This window comes from Perca fluviatilis, chromosome 11, assembly GCF_010015445.1.
Source record: "Perca fluviatilis chromosome 11, GENO_Pfluv_1.0, whole genome shotgun sequence".
Taxonomy (NCBI): domain Eukaryota; kingdom Metazoa; phylum Chordata; class Actinopteri; order Perciformes; family Percidae; genus Perca; species Perca fluviatilis.
In genome coordinates, this window is record NC_053122.1 from 32,192,143 (window position 1) to 32,211,938 (window position 19,796).

Genomic DNA, 19,796 nt, shown 5'->3' on the forward strand with positions numbered 1-19,796 from the left:
TCGGCTCTCTCCTGAGCTGAGCAAAGAATAATTTACAATGGCCTTATTCTCTTTTATTCTCCTTGTAGAGGAAAGGGTCTCGACAGGGCTTCTCCAGCCAATTCTATATGTGCAGTATTATTCCCTCATTAATATTCAATGCTACTTTACTGCCAGAGAGGTTCCGCACACAGTGCACTACATCAAATACTGCTACATTAAAAATTGACCATATTTTTATTTTTTGATCTATACCTTGGTTAGTTCAGAGCACTTTATATTGGTAGGTCTGTTTGCTTGTCTATCTCCAGGGGGTGGACAAAATAACAGTGACATCTTGCTCTATCTATCTATCTATCTATCTATCTATCTATCTATCTATCTATCTATCTATCTATCTATCTATCTATCTATCTATCTATCTATCTATCTGTCTCTCTCTCTGTCCCTCTTCTGTCATTTCCTCACTACCTAAAAACTTGTAATAGTTTGGAAATTTCTCCAATTTTCTGGCCTGAAAAATGTCACAAATTTCAGAAATTGGGACTAAATCTTGTCACTATTAATGAAAATATATCGGTTTCTGTCCCTTCATGACTTTGTCTCCCCTCTCTCCATCTCTGCCTTTCTGGCTCACTCTCTCTTCTTCTACTCTTTCAGCTCTCTCTCTTTCTCTCTCTCTCTCTCTCTGTCCATCACTCTCTCTCTCTCTCTGCTCCGTTAATGGAGCTATGCGGTAGCCGGAAAACCAAATGTTCATTATTTTCAAAAGCAGAATGACAGTAAACTCAAAAACTTGGAGAAAAGTGCCGCCCGCAGCGGCTCCAGATGGAGTACGGCAAGAAAAGTTTCATTCTCACCATGCTTGCCTTCGACCATAATGGGGAAGAGTGGATTCTGAAGTATTTGGCAGAGTGGATTTGTAGATTTCTTCTCCTGCTTTAACAACAACAACAACAACAACAACTTGTGCACCAAGTTAAAATAGTAATTAAGCAAAAATGTTTCTTATTTTAACCGACTGTGCCGGAATCTGGAAGAACACCTCTGGGAGAGGAAGATGCATCGTCAAATTTTGGTTTGGCTCAGGGCATCTCAAGTGGCTCACTTGGCCAAAGCCAGTTTGAATCTGACCTTTGGCTCCTATCGTCCCTCTGTCTCTTTTAGTTCTTCTTGCAAACTATCACACAACACACCAATTTCCCCCTAAAAAACGTTTAGTCTGACTGAGTCATTCTAACTCCCATCTTGGCTTTTACCTAATGAAAATCTACTTGACATTTCAAACTGACCTGCAGTTTTAAGAATAAACAGTCAGACTGGGATGGCAGAAATGCCAAGGCTGTCAGAGTTAATACAGAACTTATGCTGCTGATTTTAAAGGGATAACGCATTATTATTTTTCTCATTTAATGAATTGCATTTAAATGTTCATCTCAATAGGCAAATGTGGGAATACTTAATGTGTGCCACAGTTGGAATGTTAAGTTAATGAAGGATGTCATTGTTTTCTTTTTGCCTCTAGATTCAGTTTTTTCAAGTCTAACTAAAAATGTGATCTGAAATTTCCATGGTGTGTTAGAGTCTACTGAGTGTTATTTTGGAATTCCCCTGTGAAATATGTATTAATCATAAAATTTTTCAATGAATCACAATTTCAAACATATAATCATTTCATAGTGCTATTAGATACAGTATATGAAACAATCTCAATACTTGTTCATCAATAAAATGGCATATTGTTCCCTACAACTAGGACTGCACTGATCTAATCCGCCAGACTGTTTGGGTGTGATGGTGACCGTTTTACAGTAAGCAGATTGGGTATTGACAAGAAATAAAGATCCATTAAATATAGATTATTTGTCAATGTTATTATAAAATTTTGTGTTTCTGTCATCACAAGTTTTTAATACCACAGCAGTCCCTGGTGCATGTTGTGTTACATAAAAACTATAATATTTTACACAAGCGTATTGGTATTGAACAATTTGTTGTTCTCTATATTGTCTAACAAGTTCTTTAAACTCAACTTAGTCTTTTGATCTGGTGCCCCTGTTGTCATGGTGACATATTTTTCCAGTGCCTTTAAATAACCATTGCTACTGCTTGTTACAGTTAGGGAAAGATTGTGGTTATGGGTAAACGTTGATTTTTGGTAGAAAACAGGGTTTGAACAGCGACCCCTAGTGTGAAACTCACAGCCTGACCTCCTCCCTAAGTAGTTTTGTAATGTTATAACAACATTAAGCTACTTCGGCCTTTCCTTCTGGGACACAATAGTAATTGTTTGCACTGCCTTAAAGGGCCAGTGTTTAGGATTTAGCGGCTTCTAGAACCTACGGTGGCCTAACGTAAAACTGCTGGAGCTCATGTTTGGTTAGTCTTGCATTGCCAGGCCTATCTCCACAGCGCTGTGGAGTAAGGTTTGGCTACACCACACGTAGATTCTGTGATAGGAGAAAATAACACTTTGTGTTGTTTGCATTATTTTAAACCAATCACAATCTTCTTGGGCGGCGCTAAGTTCTGGACTCAGCGACGGTGCCTCTGCAAAATAGTCCCCGGAAGGAACTTGTTTTGGTGAAACATTTGCACCCCTTAAAAGAAAACGGCACATACAATATTAAATTAACTGTTTACCCAATACAGTAACGTGAACTATTTAAATTAGCTGGATACATTGTTAAACCTAATTTGCTCTTACCAGTGTTTCACCGTGTGTACTTCGTCCACAGCAATCCCACCAATCGGTCCCAGTTAGAGAGGAAATGCCCTAAACGTATTCTTTGTAAATCGTTACAATCATTCCCCAAAAGAACAAAGCAGGCCTGCCTTGTTGAACGATCCAAATCTTCTTCAAAACTTGACATTTTCAGTTTGTTGTTGTTTCCTGAAGTGAACAGAGAGATTTGATTTGAGAATGACAACACTCGGAGAGCGGAAGGTGAGCCATGTGTGGGGAATGTAGGCTACTGTAGACATATGATGGTGCAACCTGCCCGCCATGTTGCACCGCCCTAGTTTACAACGATTCTTAGTTTCAGGTGGTTATACTTTAATAACCACAAGTAGAGCCCCTAAATCCTACACACTGGTCCTTTAAGTGGTTGCTTGACAGCAAAACACAAAAACATTCTAGTGCATGTGCCCCGATGGACACTGATGGAAGGACAGTAGGTGTCATTTGAGCTGCTGTATAATGACGCAACCAATTTTTGGGGCAAATCAATGCAAGCCTGAATCATTGTTTTTCTCTGACCTGGTTTCCATCAGAGTTTCAAAATTGACCAAATAAATTTGAGCTTGTCTGTGATATTGAGGATGCTGTATCAAATTTTGCTGTTTGTATTCATTTTTGTCCTTCAATTCCGTACACAACAACTTTGCAAAAAATATGCAGTACTTGTTAGCTCAGCAATTGACCTCTCTTTTTTACTTTTTCTGGATACAAGGTGAGCCCTGCAGCATGAAAGTTTTCTCTCTCTAACTCTTTCTGTCTCTCTCTCTCTCTCTCTCTCTCTCTCTCTCTAGGTGTGCCCGGTGAACCTCAGATCTTGGGCTTTGAGAATGCAGTGCCGGAGGGGGGCAAAGTCACCCTGACCTGCACCAGTACAGGCAGCAAACCCCCCGCCAAGCTGCACTGGTACCGAGGAGACATGGAGCTGGAAGGTTAGAGACACAGGGAGTGTGTGGACGCTCTGTGTGTTTGTGTGTGTATTTTTAAAGTGGGGTCAGAAAATGTGTGTTGGACGTGTCTGTTGTTGTACTCTGGCTTGTTCTCATGCTGGATCTGTATGTGTGGTAATGAAGCGCATGGGTGTGGTTAAGTGTGTAGACAGTGTGTGTGTGAGTGTGTAGCTGCAAGGATACTCCGTAGGATTGTGAGGATGTGGTTTGTGCTTGTGTACGTGTGTGTGTGTGTGTGTGTGTGTTTCTCTGTGTGCTTACAGAAATAGTAGTACAGTGTTTGTGTGATCCTGCAGTAATCAGTGTATATTTGCAAGTGTGTACTGTATGTTTGTACACAAGCGCAAATTTTGGCACATACATAATGTATGCACATTTCTGTGTGTGTGTTTTTTAAGTGTGCGGGAAAGTAGCTTGTGTGTGTGTGATCATGCTGTGTGTATTGTGTCCTTGCCACATTGCCTGCTGTCTCTCTGTGTCCTAAACCTGTGCCTGCATATGTGTGTGTGCAAGTGCGAGAGCACGCTGCCTGTGTGTGCTCTAGTGCAGAAACATGTGCCTATGCATGTATCCAGCAACTGTGTATGCATTTGCTGTTATTGTATTTAGAGAGTGTGTGTGTGTGTGTGTGTGTGTGTGTGTGTGTGTGTGTGTGTGTGTGTGTGTGTGTGTGTGTGTGTGTGTGTGTGTGTGTGTGTGTGTGTGTGTGTGTCATCCTTTGAGCCACAACATATCTGCTCTGGGAGAGACACCACATAGAGCGAGAGATAGCGTGGGTCGGATCTAGCCGGGGATAACGACAGAATCCAGCAATAAAAGGCAGGGCAGAGGAGAGGATGAAGGGATGAGGTCGAACACAGACATGGAGATAGAGAAAGCTTTGCATAAGGTCAGACTGACTGTTTTTTTGAAATGCGCAGGGAAGAGAAAGGGAGAGGCAGAGGGAGCACAGCGAGGACAAATTAGCCAGCTTTTTTTCTTTCAGATAAACGGAAAAATCAAGGAGACGATTGGCAGCCTCTGAGTCACACCAGTGGTATTGGCATTGGTAGCCGTTTCTCTAAATTACGACCTTGTTTCCCTTAAACCCCACTACCCCTTGTTGCTTCATCAGTCAAAGGTTTTCTGTTTTGCTTTACCGAGCGGAACAAACATGTTGGAAGTGTTGCTTCTGTCGCCCTTTTGCTCCTTCCACCATCTGCCTTTCACCAGAAACTCTCTAGGCTTTTAGCTCTGTTAGCACTGGGAGAACAGCACCCTCTGTCTGTCTGCAAAGCTCTGCAGATGTCCCGCTAAGTCTGTGTTAATGGTACAACTGCAGTGTTCAGACTGGTAGAGCTTATTTGCAAAAGCCTTTTCTACAGTGATTACACTCCTACAATATGATGACATAATATGATAATGATTTATTGATGGGAAAATGCGACACTCTAGACGGCTTTGTAATGGAAAAATGACTGTCTTGTGTCCTGATGCCTTGGCAGTGTTAGTGTTTGCTATAATTATGGATTGAAATGAATCGAAAGAATGGACTGAAGCTACAAAGAGAAGGAGGAATGGGAGAGCTGCCCGCCTGAGGACAGATGATCTGTTCTTTTTGTTACAGCTGAACTAAAAACAGGAGACAGAGGGAAAGGAGTCTGGAGATTGTTGCTTTTTTAGACAGATTGGCTTTTTGTTCAAGGGGTCAGCTCACTTAAGAAACTCAAAGATGTATTTTGCCTCTTATTTGTAAGGGTTTCAAGCCACGCAGATTTTGGTTTTATTGGTCAGGGTTTGGAGATATCTGTCTCTTGAGATCCCTTCCAACAATTCAATATAATGGGGGGTGAAAGCAATTTGTTTGTGGTGCTCACAACGTTGAAACGTTTTATTAACATTTCTTTGCAGCAACATGTCTTTCCAGAAACAATGTTTGGATTGCCCTGGATGTTGGCATTGAATGGTAAAAAAAACACTGACTCATTGAACGTAATCCAGGGTTTTGCTGAATCAAGGGTCTTGTCTGGGAATAGGGTTGCATCCAAAGTGACAGGGACACTGGTTCTGTTTTGTGATGTGGGTGAACCACGGGGTGAACCGACCCTTTAAAATACAGGGAGAACAGAGAGAAATGGAGGGACAGACAGAGAGCGATTTGAAGGAGATCAACTCGATGTGAATGATGGTGTGTTCGAGGCCTCGCCCAGTCGTCCTGACACCACACAACTCCAATCAGTCATGTTGGAACGACACACACACACACGCACGCGCACGAACACACTGTCACACAGTGCTCATCTCCGGTTAGATAGCTGAAAAGCACTACAGGTCAGTGTGCTATTATTACAGCTTCTCATTCATGCTGTTGTAGTCTACTAAGTGCATGCGTGCATGCATGAATGCGTGCGCGCGTGTGTGTTTGTGTGTGTGTGTGTGTGCGTTAGAAAAGATGAGCCCTTGCGCTGCTGCTCATCACTGCTTCTCTGACAGCTTCACTGACAGTAAAAAAGGACGTAGAGAGAGAGAGAAAGCGAGAGAGTGTTTGTGTGTGTGTGTGTGTCTGTGTGTGTCGAGAAATGACAGCGAGGGACTGCAAGGAAAAAGAGAGAACAGAGATGGAGTGAGTGAATGAGCGGGAGTGTGTGTGTGTGTGCGTGTGTGTGTGTGTGCATAAAAATAGACAGAGCGGCTGCGAGGATATTGAGAGACTGATGGAAGCTGCAAAGATAGAGAGAAAGAGAGAGCAGAAGGGGAATTAAGAAATCCACAGAAGAAGTAGCGGGGCGACTTTGCTCTGTCTGAGTGGGAGCGCAGACTGGGGGGAGAGGCTGAAGCAAAGCGGGACCAGTTTTAAAGAAAAGGCGACTGGAGAGCGCAACAGGACAGAGGGGAGAAATAGGAAGGAAGGCTGACGAAATGGAGAGAGAAATCCGGAAAGAGGATTTAGATAGAGAGAGCGGGGAGAGGAGGGGAGACGGAGAGCAAGAGAGTGCGGGAAAGGGAGTGGTAATTGAGAAGAATGAAAGGCTAAGAGCTTTGAAGACTGTATTAGTTGTACTGTGTGAAAGAGCTATGGATCATTTAGTGACATCGATGTATTGGAATTGGGATAATGGAGATTTATGGTGGCACTTAAGGCCATACAGGCTGAATACCGGCCCAAATTGTCATAATGCAAGACGTTGGGGGGATAGCGAAGGGTACATGGGCGTGTGTCCGTATGGAGCAACGTAATGTAAGAGACGAGACGGAAAGAGACATCAGAGAAACAGACAGTGGTGAAGGGAGTATTCAGATCCTTAAAAAAAAAAAGGTTCTGCATTAAAATGTATACTCAAGTAAAAACTCATTTTGCACAATGTTTACTTTGAGATCTCTGCTTTATTATAGACATTATACAAAACCTGCTTTTTGTAGTAGTTCCAAGAGTGCCACGAAGTAACCTTGCTTTGAGATATAAAAATGATGTTGGGCAGAATTTAAGATAGAGAACATTTCATTTTTTAAGTGTTGACAGAGACATTGTTGTCATTGAGGAATCAATTCAAGTCCACAATAATAACAGCACTTTGGGAAACGGAACAAAGATAGGGCTGCAACAAGGATGCAAAATCGACTTTTTTTGTCTTTTGTGACTCTGCATTTCGTTGTACTTTTATGTTGTGATTTTATGTCTTAAATGGTTAAAAAGGTCTGAAAAAGGTCTTAAAATGTCTTAATTCTAAATTTGACTTGTTGAAATTTGCAGTAACCCTGATTAAAGTAAAAGTAGAAAGTAGCAGAAAAATGAAAATACTCTATCCTAAAATGTTACTTGAGTACAGCACTTGAGTAATTGCACTCCACCCATAGGCATAATTTACAGGGATGGGGGGGTTAAAACCTATTATAATTCCCTTTACATGAATAAAGACATTTGCACCATACATTGATGCAAAGAAGGCACACATTGTTGCAGAAAAAATCACCAGAATGCAGAAAATGAAGTGTTTGATGATCAAAATTTAAATTTTGCTCAAAAATCTCAACCCCCCCCCAATGTTGAACCCAAAGTTACTCCCTTCATTCCACCACTGGAGATAGAGTATAGAGACAGACCATACTGTGGTAAGACAGAACCAAATATATCCCAGCAGCTATATAGTCACCTGGTAATCCAGTAACAGGACTACTTAGCTCTCTTTATAAATCAGATGACCTCATTGAACGCACAAATCACACGTGAGCAGTTTCCCTGGCCGTAATCCGATTAAAGCTTAAAATTGATGACTGTTTTGATTATTTTAAAACCTTCCCCTTATCCAGGGAAAGGCTTTCGCTGAGCATGCATGCTGGTGTTAAGTCATGCATTGCTGTCTACTCACAGTTACACGTTTTCACACCCCGGAGATGCCAAGTAGAACCAGAGTCTTCTTATTTTGGCAGCTGAGCGGCTTCACTGCAGTAGCTGGGGGTTAAGCGCCTTGTTCAGTTGGCAAAGTTTTTAGAAATAACAAAGAGTTTTACTCACTCTTTCTCTGAACCTTTCCAGAGTGATCCAACTGCTCTTTTTCATCTTGTCTGTGATCCGGAATAGGGCTGCAACTGATGACTGCTTTTAGGGCTGCACGATATGAGGATATGCGATAACGTTGTTGAATATTGCGATAACGATATTACTTGCTTATTGAAGTGTACTCAGTTCTGCTTTTCTGCTGCTTTCACTATTCTTCTAAAATACAACAAATTGTTGAATTGGAAACAAATAAAAGGAAATAATTTCTAAATTTTTTTAATTAAACAAATTGAACAGTGTATTAAATATAAAAGGCAGCACTAAAAAAAGAATGAAAATTACATTTTAAAGTACAGTTTTCTGCTGATATTTTCTTTCAACCAACACAAATATCGCGATATGTTGCAGCCTTTCGCGATTTGTTTATTGCGCAAGGTGATATAGCGATGACGATAAAAAAACTATATATTGTGCAGCCCTAATTGCTTTCATTATTGATAGAGCTTATTATTATGGGGGTTTTGTCTATAAAATGTCAAAGTGAGAAATCTAGTGAACAATGTCCATCACAATCTACCAGAGCCCAAAGTGATGACTTTAAATTATTTGTTTTGTCTGACAGTCCAAAACCCAACGATATTCAAGACCAGCAGGTCTTCCCTTTCATTATTTTGACTTACAACAATATTATAAAACGGAGACGAGCTGTAAATACTAACTTTTGAGAAGCAGAACCGAGCATATGATTACTTGATACATTTCTTAAAATGATAGATTAACAACATTGTTGTGGATGAAGGAAAGACTGCATACGTTTTTTACTGTAATACATTGTTTATGTTTCAAGAACTTGCTTTGCTCAGGAGACCATTATGAATTCAGTGTTTTTCCTGCATAGGGGAATTTTTGGCGCACCCCAAAGAGGTTTTATCTTGCCCCAAAGGAAATCACCAGCACCAAAATGATAAGAATTGAAAATAAAATTAGCAATCCAAATCCTCTCTTAATGTGTTTAAGAGCAATTTACCAAACAGCCGTTAAACAAGCAGAACATAAACTTGAATATGAGAGCTGATCTCAGTTTTATCTCCAGAGTCAGGCTGTCCCGAACTATCCCGGTGATTTATTTAAATATTAATACTATATTTTGAAAATGCATAGATTTCTGTCAAATAAGGTATCACAGACTCATTGCCTTTACTGTTCCAAAGGCCTATTCTGAATCAGGAAAAACCCTGGAATTGAAGTAGTACACTGCTTTATTTTTTTCCGTAATGTCACCCAGTTGAATCTGCATTAAACGCACTGGCAGACTCATTCCTTTCATTATGAAAACATTTTACATCTCATTATGAGAAATGATTTTGGTTCCATCTACTAATCGATTAAGTTTCTGCTCTAATTTCAGAAAGTGTGGTCACAAGCACACTTCTCCAAAGGCCCAAACAGGCTGCTACATCCAGTTCTTTGATTTTCCTAAAATGATTATTTTATGGTGGATTGTACGATTGAGGGTTGAAGCAGCAGCAGTACCAGCACCTCCTCTACATCGCAGCACCACCTTGGGGGAAGTTAGTCTCAAGAATGTGCCGGTTTCCCACCTTTTTTTATTCTCGGAACAGGAGTTTTAATAAAAAGTACGGGCATCCCATAAAATTTTTAGCAGGTGCTGGAGTATTGTCGTGCCTAAATATACTATGCTATGCTAAGCTTTGAAAATTCGCTGTTGATTAGTACTGAGGCTTGGAAGCACAAAAAATTGTATTAGGGACAGCCCTAAAGCATACAGTATCTATGCTTCTCTGCAAATATGTCTTGTATTTGACAAATGGATGGTTCAGTGCTCAATTTCCTTTATATTTCACACTGAACAACCATCACTTCTCACACCTCTATCGTTACCTCTGCACCGTCAACTCTACATCATATTTCAGTTTGCCATTTGGTTTTATTGCCAAGTACGATGTTTTTAACACATACAAGGAATTTGTTTTGGTGTTGTTGGTGCACATTACACATTCTCTAAATGGAATATTAAACAATATGAGTATAGGTATAAACAATATAAGTATAATTATATGTACACAGTATGTATTAAATTAAAAATAAAGATAGAAATAAAAAAATATAATAATAATAATAAATAAAGAGCAAAGAGCATTACAGTAGAGAGAGAACAGTGGCATGAAGAGCCAGGTGGAGAGTCAGGGTGGTTTCAGGGCCTTGTTAATAAGGCTAGTGGCGGAGGGGAAAAAGCTGTTCATGTGACGTGAGGTTTTGGTCATGATGGACCTCAGCCTCCTGCCAGAGGGGAGTGGCTCAAAGTGTTTGTGCCCGGGGTGGGAGGGATCGGCCACAATCTTTCCAGCACGCTTCAGATTGCAGCCAATCACCTTCTCTGCAGACCGAATGACACGCTGCAGTCTGCCCTTGTCCTTGGCAGTGGCAGCAGCGTACCAGATGGTGATGGAGGATGTGAGGATGGACTCAATGATGGCTGTGTAGAAGTGCACCATCATTGTCTTTGGCAGGTTAAATTTCTTCAACTGCCGCAGGAAGTACATCCTCTGTTGCGCTTTCTTGACGAGGGAGCTGATGTTCAGCTCCCACTTAAGGTCATGGGAGATTATAGTTCCCAGGAAGCGGAAAGACTCCACAGTGTCAATTGTGGAGCCACAGAGGGTGATGGGGGCAGGTGTGGCTGGGTTCTTCCTGAAGTCCACAACCATCTCCACTGTCTTTAGAGCGTTGAGATCTAGATTGTTTTGGTTGCAGCACTTCACCAGGTGGTGCAACCAAGTGTCTGTGTCTGAGTGCCGCGCAAATGCACGGTCGCAAGGAACGGTGTCCGCCAGTAACCCCGATGCGCGCAGAGGAGCGAGGGCCCGTCCAACGCTGCTTGCAGCTTTAATTTGGAGTTGTGTTTGTATCCAATGTTGAGAGTGAAACAAAACAGTAAGGTTGCATGCCTGAAAACTAAAACAAAGAGCTGAAAGACACTGAAAAGCTCTGTAGCAGTAAGGGGAACTGTAGCGATACTTCTCTATTGCTTCATCACAAGGATTGATCCCTTTCACATAGTCCATTCATTGTTAATATAGTCTCGCATTGCCAGACCTATCTCCACAGTTCTGTAGAGTAAGGTCTGGCTGCACCACAGATGCATTCTGGGATAGGAGAAAAACAAAATCTGGGTTGTTTGCATTTCTTTAAACCAATCACAATCCTCGTGGGCGGCGCTAAACTCTGGACGCATCGGTGGTTGCTGTGCAAAATAGTCTAAGGAAGGAACTTGTTTTGGTGGAACATTTGCACCCCGCAAAAGAAAATGCCACATAAAATATTAAATAAAGTTAACTGTTCACACAATACTGTAATGTGAGCTATTTAAATTAGCTGGATACATGGTTGAACCTAATTTGCTCTTACCAGTGTATCGCCGTGTGTAGCAATCCCACCAATCGGTCCTAAAATGTCCCAGTTAGAGAGGAAATGCCGTAAACATATTCTTTGTAAATCTTTACTGTCATTGCCCGAAAGAACCAAGCAGGCCTGCTTATTTGTCCAGGTTATGACATGACTCTAAGATGTCAGGCTCTAAAATACAATGTTGGTATATAGAATTGTGGTGCTCACAGCATTGAAAAAATTACTCTAATGATTTAAAAAAAAATCAAAAACATCCTGGTTACTCTGGGTAATGCACAAAACACACTCGGAACAGCATTCATTTGAACTACTTTCTAACAAATAACTTTCTCTAGTATGAATACCTCTTTACAGCCTGTTCTGTGGATAATGCAGAATAAGACACCGGGATGTGTGGAAAATTCACTTTTTCCTGCTGTGTGCAGCAAAATTGAAATTTAATTCAACTCCATTTTATATGGGTGGAGACAGGAATATCAAAGAAGAACATCTCAAAACCAGGACAAAAAGAATAAAAGGACCTGTATGGCTAAAGATATAGATTTTTTTTATTCGGTTGAACAGGCCCTTTAAAAGGAAGGGTCTGTTAGTTTGAACCTAATCCAGTGTAATACAACCTGTTACTGCTTCCCAGTCCGATATGCTTGTGCTCTGCTTGGAGCTGACTTGCAAATCAACCCTGATTATCTAATAATAAACTGAGGAAATGTGAATTATGAGTAAATTCTGTGACACTGCTGTCTTGGGAAAAAAAACACTTAATCTGACTGCATCTTATTTTTTTCTTTATGAATGTGTTGAGTCAGTTCCATGACCCCTTGGGCCTGAAAAACGTATTAAAACTCAATTGTATGATTTCGGAAAAATACTGTACACAGGAGTCATTGCGTAAACAAACGGGATGTTTTCAGTCCCACGTCTGGTTTTGGAGAGCCATGGTTTTTAATAAAGGCTATATACTGTCTGTGTTTGTGTGTGCAGTGAGAGAGAGAATAGTGAGTGAGGCAGACGGTGACGAAAAGACTCCTCTGAGTGGCGTAGGATTATTGAAATGCACCTGGAAAGTAAACTAATTTTCTCCACGGGTCAGAGAACTGGTTACGGTAATAAAAAGAGAGATGTCATTAGATTCAGTGGTATTTGAAGAGTTCTCTGGGGGTGGAGGGGATGGAGGGGGAGGAGGATGAAGAAGAGGGGTCTGTGATAGCTATGTGTTTGAGAGAGAGACAGAGAGGAAAAAGTGTGTGTTTTCCAATCTTCTCCCCTGCCACTATCTCTGCCTCATCTGTGTATATGTTATTCATAATCTTGACCTACATGTTCCCATGCTTGTGTATGTGTGTGTGCGTGTGCGTGTATGTATGTGTGCAAGAGAAGGCGATAAGGTTCTGGTCCACTTTCCAAGATTCACCAACCACTTTCACGGTCTGACCACCTAGTTTTATTTTTTTTTTCTTACAATAGGGTGCAATCTCTGGATGACAGTCTTCCCTGTGTTTATGCTTTCATACTTTGTCTAACTCTAGTGCTGCTGCTTCTGCTGCACAGACCCACCTGCACCCGCTTTATCTTTTTATCCTGCGCAGACTGCTGTGGCTGCTGCCAGAAATGTGAAATAAAGGAATAAAAAGGGAAACAACATCAAATGGAAACGTCTCTATATGAAAATCTGAGCATATTTTAATACTTTACACTTGCCTCATAAAAACAGACCTGTTTTATCACTCTAAATAAATGCAGTTAAGATGCTTTAGATTCTTTTTATTTGCCAAAATAAAAGTCTCTATTTGGGTATAGTTGCATCTGCAAGCTGTTTATTCCTAAGCAACAGCGAGTGAGTGAGTCCAAGAAAGCTGGCAACTTAGCAACATTAGATCTTTGGCCTCTCTCGTCCCTTTGGTGTCCTTGAGCCCAACACATCACAGACTGGCCTGGTTAGTAAACATGAGCGGGCTGTGTGCAGTTCACTGATGTTACAGTGAGTTCTTGCTACTGAAGGAAACTGACATTTTCATTTCCCTCTGACTGCCATTTGGAGCTGCCAAGATGCAACGTAGACATTTGCAGCTTTGAGGATGCCATGAAGTAGCTTTGAGGTTTTGATTTTCTTTGCGTCTTTCCTCATGAACAAGGATGTTGTGGCAGGATGTAAGACTGAAAGGATTTGATAGCCTACTGTATGTTACCAGAAGAAACTGTTGTTACACAGGATGGAGTTGTTATATATCCCCTTTTAGAAGTGCGAAAATTAAAGTCATACAGAGCACTTGGAACTTCATCATTGATTCATCTCAATATTATCTTTTTGATTAAAAGCTTAGGCTATAAGATATAAAAAAAGAGAGCAATATAATCACAAGATGGTGTCTTCAAATTATTTATTTTTTCTGACCAACCCAAAGATATTCGATGTACAACGATATGAAACAGATGACCAGGGTAACGTTAGCTTACTGGCTGGTAGCATGCAGCTAAAGACCCAGGGTAATGCTAGCTTACTAGCTGGTAGCATGCAGCTAAAGACCCAGGGTAATGTTAGCTTACTAGCTGGTAGCATGCAGCTAAAGACACAGGGTAATGTTAGCCTACCGGCTGGTAGCATGCAACTAATGACACAGGGTAACTTACTTACTTAGCCGCAGCTACTCTTTTCCAGACACCATGGCCACTGCTGGAGTCAGACATGATGGCATGATGAACAACAGAACAAAAAAATTTCTCCTGCTTCTCTGAAGAACATTTTGCCTTCCCCGTCAGTGAGTTATGGAAACAAACAACAAAAGTAAAGCATGTGGGCTCTAACGGACTTAAGGTGCGTTCAGGTGCATCTCGGGAAAGTAATGGTGCTTTCAATTGCACTTCGTAAACTTTGAAAAACTCAAACTGTTGTTGTAGAGTACCCTTCTGCCATGTAGTGGCTTTTATTGTGGCATTGCGTAACTGCTGAAAAGAAAATGTTTAAATCCAATCGAATCGTGACCTTACAATCGGAAATCTAATTGAATCGTGACACCCCTACTAATTAACTAATCGTTAACACTAAACACATTTTTGTCAAACTGAGAGAAATACACAGCACATATGCTACTGCTGCTAGTCCTAGTTACCTTCAAGGAAAAGATAAACCTGCATGTTTTTATGATCGGAAGTTTTAGAGTTGTCCTAAAATCTCTGATGAAATTTTATTGGATAAAACGTGTACACATCACTGGATGAGTCAGCAGGGGAAAAAAAGCTTATTTTAGTGAGGGAATAGTATGGGTGGGAATCACCAGAGGCCTCATGATACAATATCATCACAATACTTGTGTCACAATATAATATTGCGATTTTAAACATATTGCAATATTCTGCGATATATTGCAATTTATTACCTTTTTTTAACTTCAAATTTTTCCCAATTTCAAATTATTTCCCCAAAAGGAAACTTTGTCAACATGTTTTATCTAAAAATATAAACTTCTCTGTTTGTTCATCTCACTTCAATTTTATTGCTTCAAAATGGGATGGTCAAGGAGACAAACTGACCAACACATATATAATAAAAGATCCATACTTGGCGTCTGTGTATCGATACAGTATTGTCGCGGAAAATATCGCGATACTATGCTGTATCGATTTTTTCCCCCACCCTTAGAGAATATGTGTGATATTGCTCTATAAATATGAGGAAATGCATTGTTAGACGTACAGTATATGTGGCTTATAATGATAGATAGCAAAACAAAACACCCAGGGGCGCAAGGTAACTGCACTGAAAATGCATTTTTCATTGAAACGGAACAAATGGGGCCATTGCCGTTATGTACAGTTTTACAACATGAAACCACCACATCCTAATTACACGGAAATAACCTTTTTTAGTGCCTTAGTGTGCGTGCATGGTATTTCTGTATCTGTGTTGTACTAGTGTTGTTCTAGTCTCTGGTTAAAATGCAGACAACTTCCTCTTGACTGTCCCCTTCCCCCCTCTTGTCCTTCTTCGCCTCAGGACATTCAAACGTGGTGGAGACCGTTCCAGACAATCCGACATACAACGTGAGCAGCGAGCTCACCCTGGAGGTGAGCCGCAGTGACGACAAGGCCCTCATCACCTGTGCCGTCGACCATCCCTCTCTCGCTCCGGGGGACAAGAGGAGCGAGCGCGCTCTGCGAGTGTTGTGTGAGTCAAATGGGAAAATGGGGAGGAGTGTGTGTGTGTGTGTGTGTGGGGATACAGAGGATACTGGGTAAAGATAGAGGGAGAGTAGAGGACAGACAGATGTGAGAGGGAAATGCAAAATGCAACTTTGAACTGCTGTCTTTTTTTTTGCTCTTCTCATTTATTAGGCAGCAGAAGCACATTTTCCTCCTTTGCAGTTTGATCTCTGCTCCAATCATTTCACATTAGCTGCCTGTAATAATGACCACACAGGAATGTAACCTTCCTCTGCTGGTGCACTTGCCCAGAGTTGAGTCACTGTGGATTAGAAGAGCAGGTTATCATCCAAATGAAACTATAAATGGATCCACGTCGGAGTCTGTGTCGGTGCTGCCACCCTGTGGGCGAGACAGCGGAACTGCATCGCAGAGAGAAAGTGATGTCGTTGTGTAAGGGGTTATGTCATTGTGGGAGGAGAGATGGGGACGCCTACAGGATGCAGATGGGAGTAGATTTGAGACGGGAATGAGACTGTGTGCATGTCTGTACGGTTATGAGTCCTGTGTTATGTAACTGCACTCTGTGTGTGTTCGTGTGTCTGGGTGTTTGTCTTCCACTTACAGATTCCCCTGACGTGCGGATCACGCCTGAGAGCAATCTGCCTAGAGAGGGGGAGAAGTTTTATCTTCAGTGTGTGGGCAACGGCAACCCCGAGTAAGACACACGCACGCACGCACACACACACACACACAAACACATTTTATTGACACCATATCTGCCTGTGTGTATGGTAACACACAAACACATTTTTCCTGATTTCAATATACAGTAACAGCACACACATCTTTAAGTGATTAAATAAAAACAGAACTCTCAAACAATATAAAATGACTAAACAACATGGTCATGTTCCAACATTCCCAGACAGTTTGCGACATAACTGGGTCTTTCTTCTTATGCTTACATTTTACCGGAGTAAGAGGACTTTAAAGTACATGTGGCACATTCTGTATGCCAGCGCCACAGCAGCACAAGAGTGTTTCATGTGGCATATCTGTATGAACCTTGGCGGAACCTTGCAAGTGTAATTCTCAACTGAGCTTCAGTAAAGTGCTTCCTGTTTGTTTACTGCAGATTGTCCAACAAATCTACGACAGGTGTCTACTAATATGACTTTTCTTTTGATCTGACACCTCCATGGTGAAGGTATGGTTAGGTTTAGGCAACTAACTAACCACCTAACTACTTGGTTAAGGTTAGGGAAAGATAGTGGTCATGGTTAGAAGAATTTGCCATTGACTGTTGGTGGGAGACGCCACTGTGTTTGGTGTCAAGATCAGACACTTTAAAAAAATGCTATAACATAAAGCTACTCCCACCTTTACCTTTTCACAGTACCACAAGAGTTTGGTAATTTGAATATTGGAACATTCATTACAGTTGTGAGGTGAGGATGAGGATAGTTTCGGATGGCCACTTAATTCCGGGTTTATGTACTGTCTTTCATTTAGTGCTTCTAGCCTTTTTATCGTCTCTCCTCAGCCAGTGCTAATGTCCTTTCTCACCTCAATGACTCGAAATAGGTGTGAGTTCTTAATATTATTATTATGTCCAGTAAATTTCCCAATAGATGATCATTTATATCAATCCAATGCTTCCTCTATCATAGGAATCTCTTCTCTTTTTCTCTAAAGCATGTGCTGATGGAAGCCCTGAATCTTATAAACAAGGCCGGGTGCTGCTGTCCTCGCCCCAGTCAAAGCTTTCACCCCTGCTCATGGAGAGGCAATAGATTTTAGAGGCAACTAAGACCAGCATATAAAAAAGCAGACACATACGTATCCAAAAAACAACAACATTTAGTTACTGAAAAGTTGACAAATGACACGACAGGTCCGCAATCCAGTCAATAAAAATGCACACACACACACACACACACACACACACACACACACACACACACACACACACACACACACACACACACACACACACACACACACACACACACACACAGGATACACACAAGAAGCAGCACTGACAGTCTGCACACACTTGTAAGCAATCCCACACTAACATGTTTAATTTCTCACACCTTCTCGCGCAAGTAGTCACTTGTTCAAACATGACACGTACATAAACACACACACATGGGCGCAGTTAGCGAAACACATCTGCTTGTACAAGGTCTCTCGTGTTCACTGATACAGTGTGTACACAACATTTGTGATGCTCACAGACAGAAACAAACTGCAAACCTTCGTCCTAAATCCTGCCCACACAAATACACTCTTTTTTTCCCCTGGCCTTTCTGCATTATAGATGAACCTTCAGCCAACCAGCCCTATCGATCCACTCTCCTCCCCTCCTTGCCTCCCTCCATCCCTGCATCATCGGGTATCTCTCCGCCGCCGTGTCACTCACGGCTCGTTCACTCACGGCTCGTTCACTCACGGCTCGTTCACTCCTCTTCGTCTTGTCACGATGCCTCGTTGCCCTCCTCCTCCGCCTCCTCTTCTCCCCGTCCTTTCCTATAACTCTCCTCTATCTCTCCTCACACCTTTTCCCCCTAATCCCCCCTCCTTCTCCCCTCTCTCCCCCCCCTGTCAGCTCATCACAGGAGTGGCTGGGAATAAGACTAGCCAGTTAGTTTGATTGGCAGGTGGAACAGATAGGGGGCGGGATCGTAGGAGGTGGCTGTCATCCCATGAACGTGCTTTAACGCGCAGCAACGGAGTCGATTAAATTATAGATGGGAGAAAAGCGAGGCGTGCACAGAGTGCTGCGGTCAGGGGTTCAATTCCCACGGGGACCATCTAGGCTAGAAATCTATTTACTGTATTTGTGATACAATTAGACACTCTGGGAGAAAGCATCCACTAAATTATGTATGTTCTATATAGGACATATTCATGTTCTTTGGTAATAAAGGGTTCTATGTAGTTTAAATGGCCCTGACAATGCAAGGCTTCAGGGTTCAGATCCTGCTGGGATCACGATACACAGAGAGGCTTTAGATACAAGAAAGTGTACACTGAGTGGCAGAGGCTGTACGTACAAAAAAACAAGGCTATATAGAAACTGTGAGATCGCTGTAAAAAAAAAGACAAGGGAAGGAGGGGTAGTGGGGAAAAGAAAACAAGCCGACAGGAGAGGGAGAGGTACAGGGGAGCGGAGAAACGCGTGGGCGGAGAGGAGACAGAAAGATTTGGTGACAAGCAGCAAATGACGAAGACAGAGAGAGGGAGAGCAAACAAGAGAAATCGCTGTGTGTGTGTGTGTGTGTGTGTGTGGTGTGTGCGTGTGTGCGTGCGTGCGTGCGTGCGTGCACTAGAGAGGGCGAGACCTGGGGAGCGTGCTCAGCTGTGTGCACCGCCGCTTGTGGATGAGCTAGTGTCCAATCAAATCAGATACAGGTTGACCCCGCAGCTGTCAGTCAAAACCCAATCACCGCGACGACACCTTTCCTCCGACACACCCAGCCGCTCAGATCCCTCTCCTCCTCCTCGGGCTGCGCCCTCCTCCCCAATCAAACTCAACGAACGTCACACTGTATTCCATGATACACACTTTTCTCTTTCCGTGGTCGCATCCTGTCAGCTTCAAAAGAATAACTTACCGTATCAAATTCCATACTGTGTTTCCTCGATGCCCAGCAGCAAGAGCTTTCCAACAGAAGAGAAAGGAATTTGTGCTTTACCTTCTTTTTATATTTCACAACCATTCAATCAGCATGCCCCAGGAGTGCTTGCATCACCTTTCTGAGCTTGGACTTATTTCACCAAGACTGTTTACCGAACACGTTTACAGCTAAAAAGCCTTGCACAACTTTGATCTATTGCATGTGGGCTTCCTTATGTGTGCACGGTCATGGCCACGGTTAGAAAACAGCAGGTGACATGTAACAGGATTACAGTAATCTGTAACCTGTAAAAGAATAGGGCCGGCAATCTTCTACAGTAGTTTTCTCTTATTGTTAACAAATCCCATGAAAAGACCAAGACCAATATTGTATTACTAACAAGTATTGCCTAGCTCAAGTCTAATATAGTTTATTCTGTTATAGTGTTGTCCAAAACG

The 19,796-nt window shown here is 41.9% G+C and overlaps 1 protein-coding gene across 4 annotated transcripts in view; it reads left to right on the forward strand.

The window, feature by feature from the left end:
- Positions 1-19,796, forward strand: part of cadm3 (cell adhesion molecule 3) — a 94,356-nt gene that overhangs the window by 63,685 nt on the left and 10,875 nt on the right. For all 4 annotated transcript variants that reach the window (XM_039815394.1, XM_039815393.1, XM_039815392.1 and 1 more), the window contains exons 5-7: positions 3,514-3,651; positions 15,567-15,737; positions 16,340-16,430. In XM_039815394.1, coding sequence (XP_039671328.1) covers positions 3,514-3,651; positions 15,567-15,737; positions 16,340-16,430 — 400 coding nt within the window. The remainder of the gene's footprint in view (positions 1-3,513; positions 3,652-15,566; positions 15,738-16,339; positions 16,431-19,796) is intronic.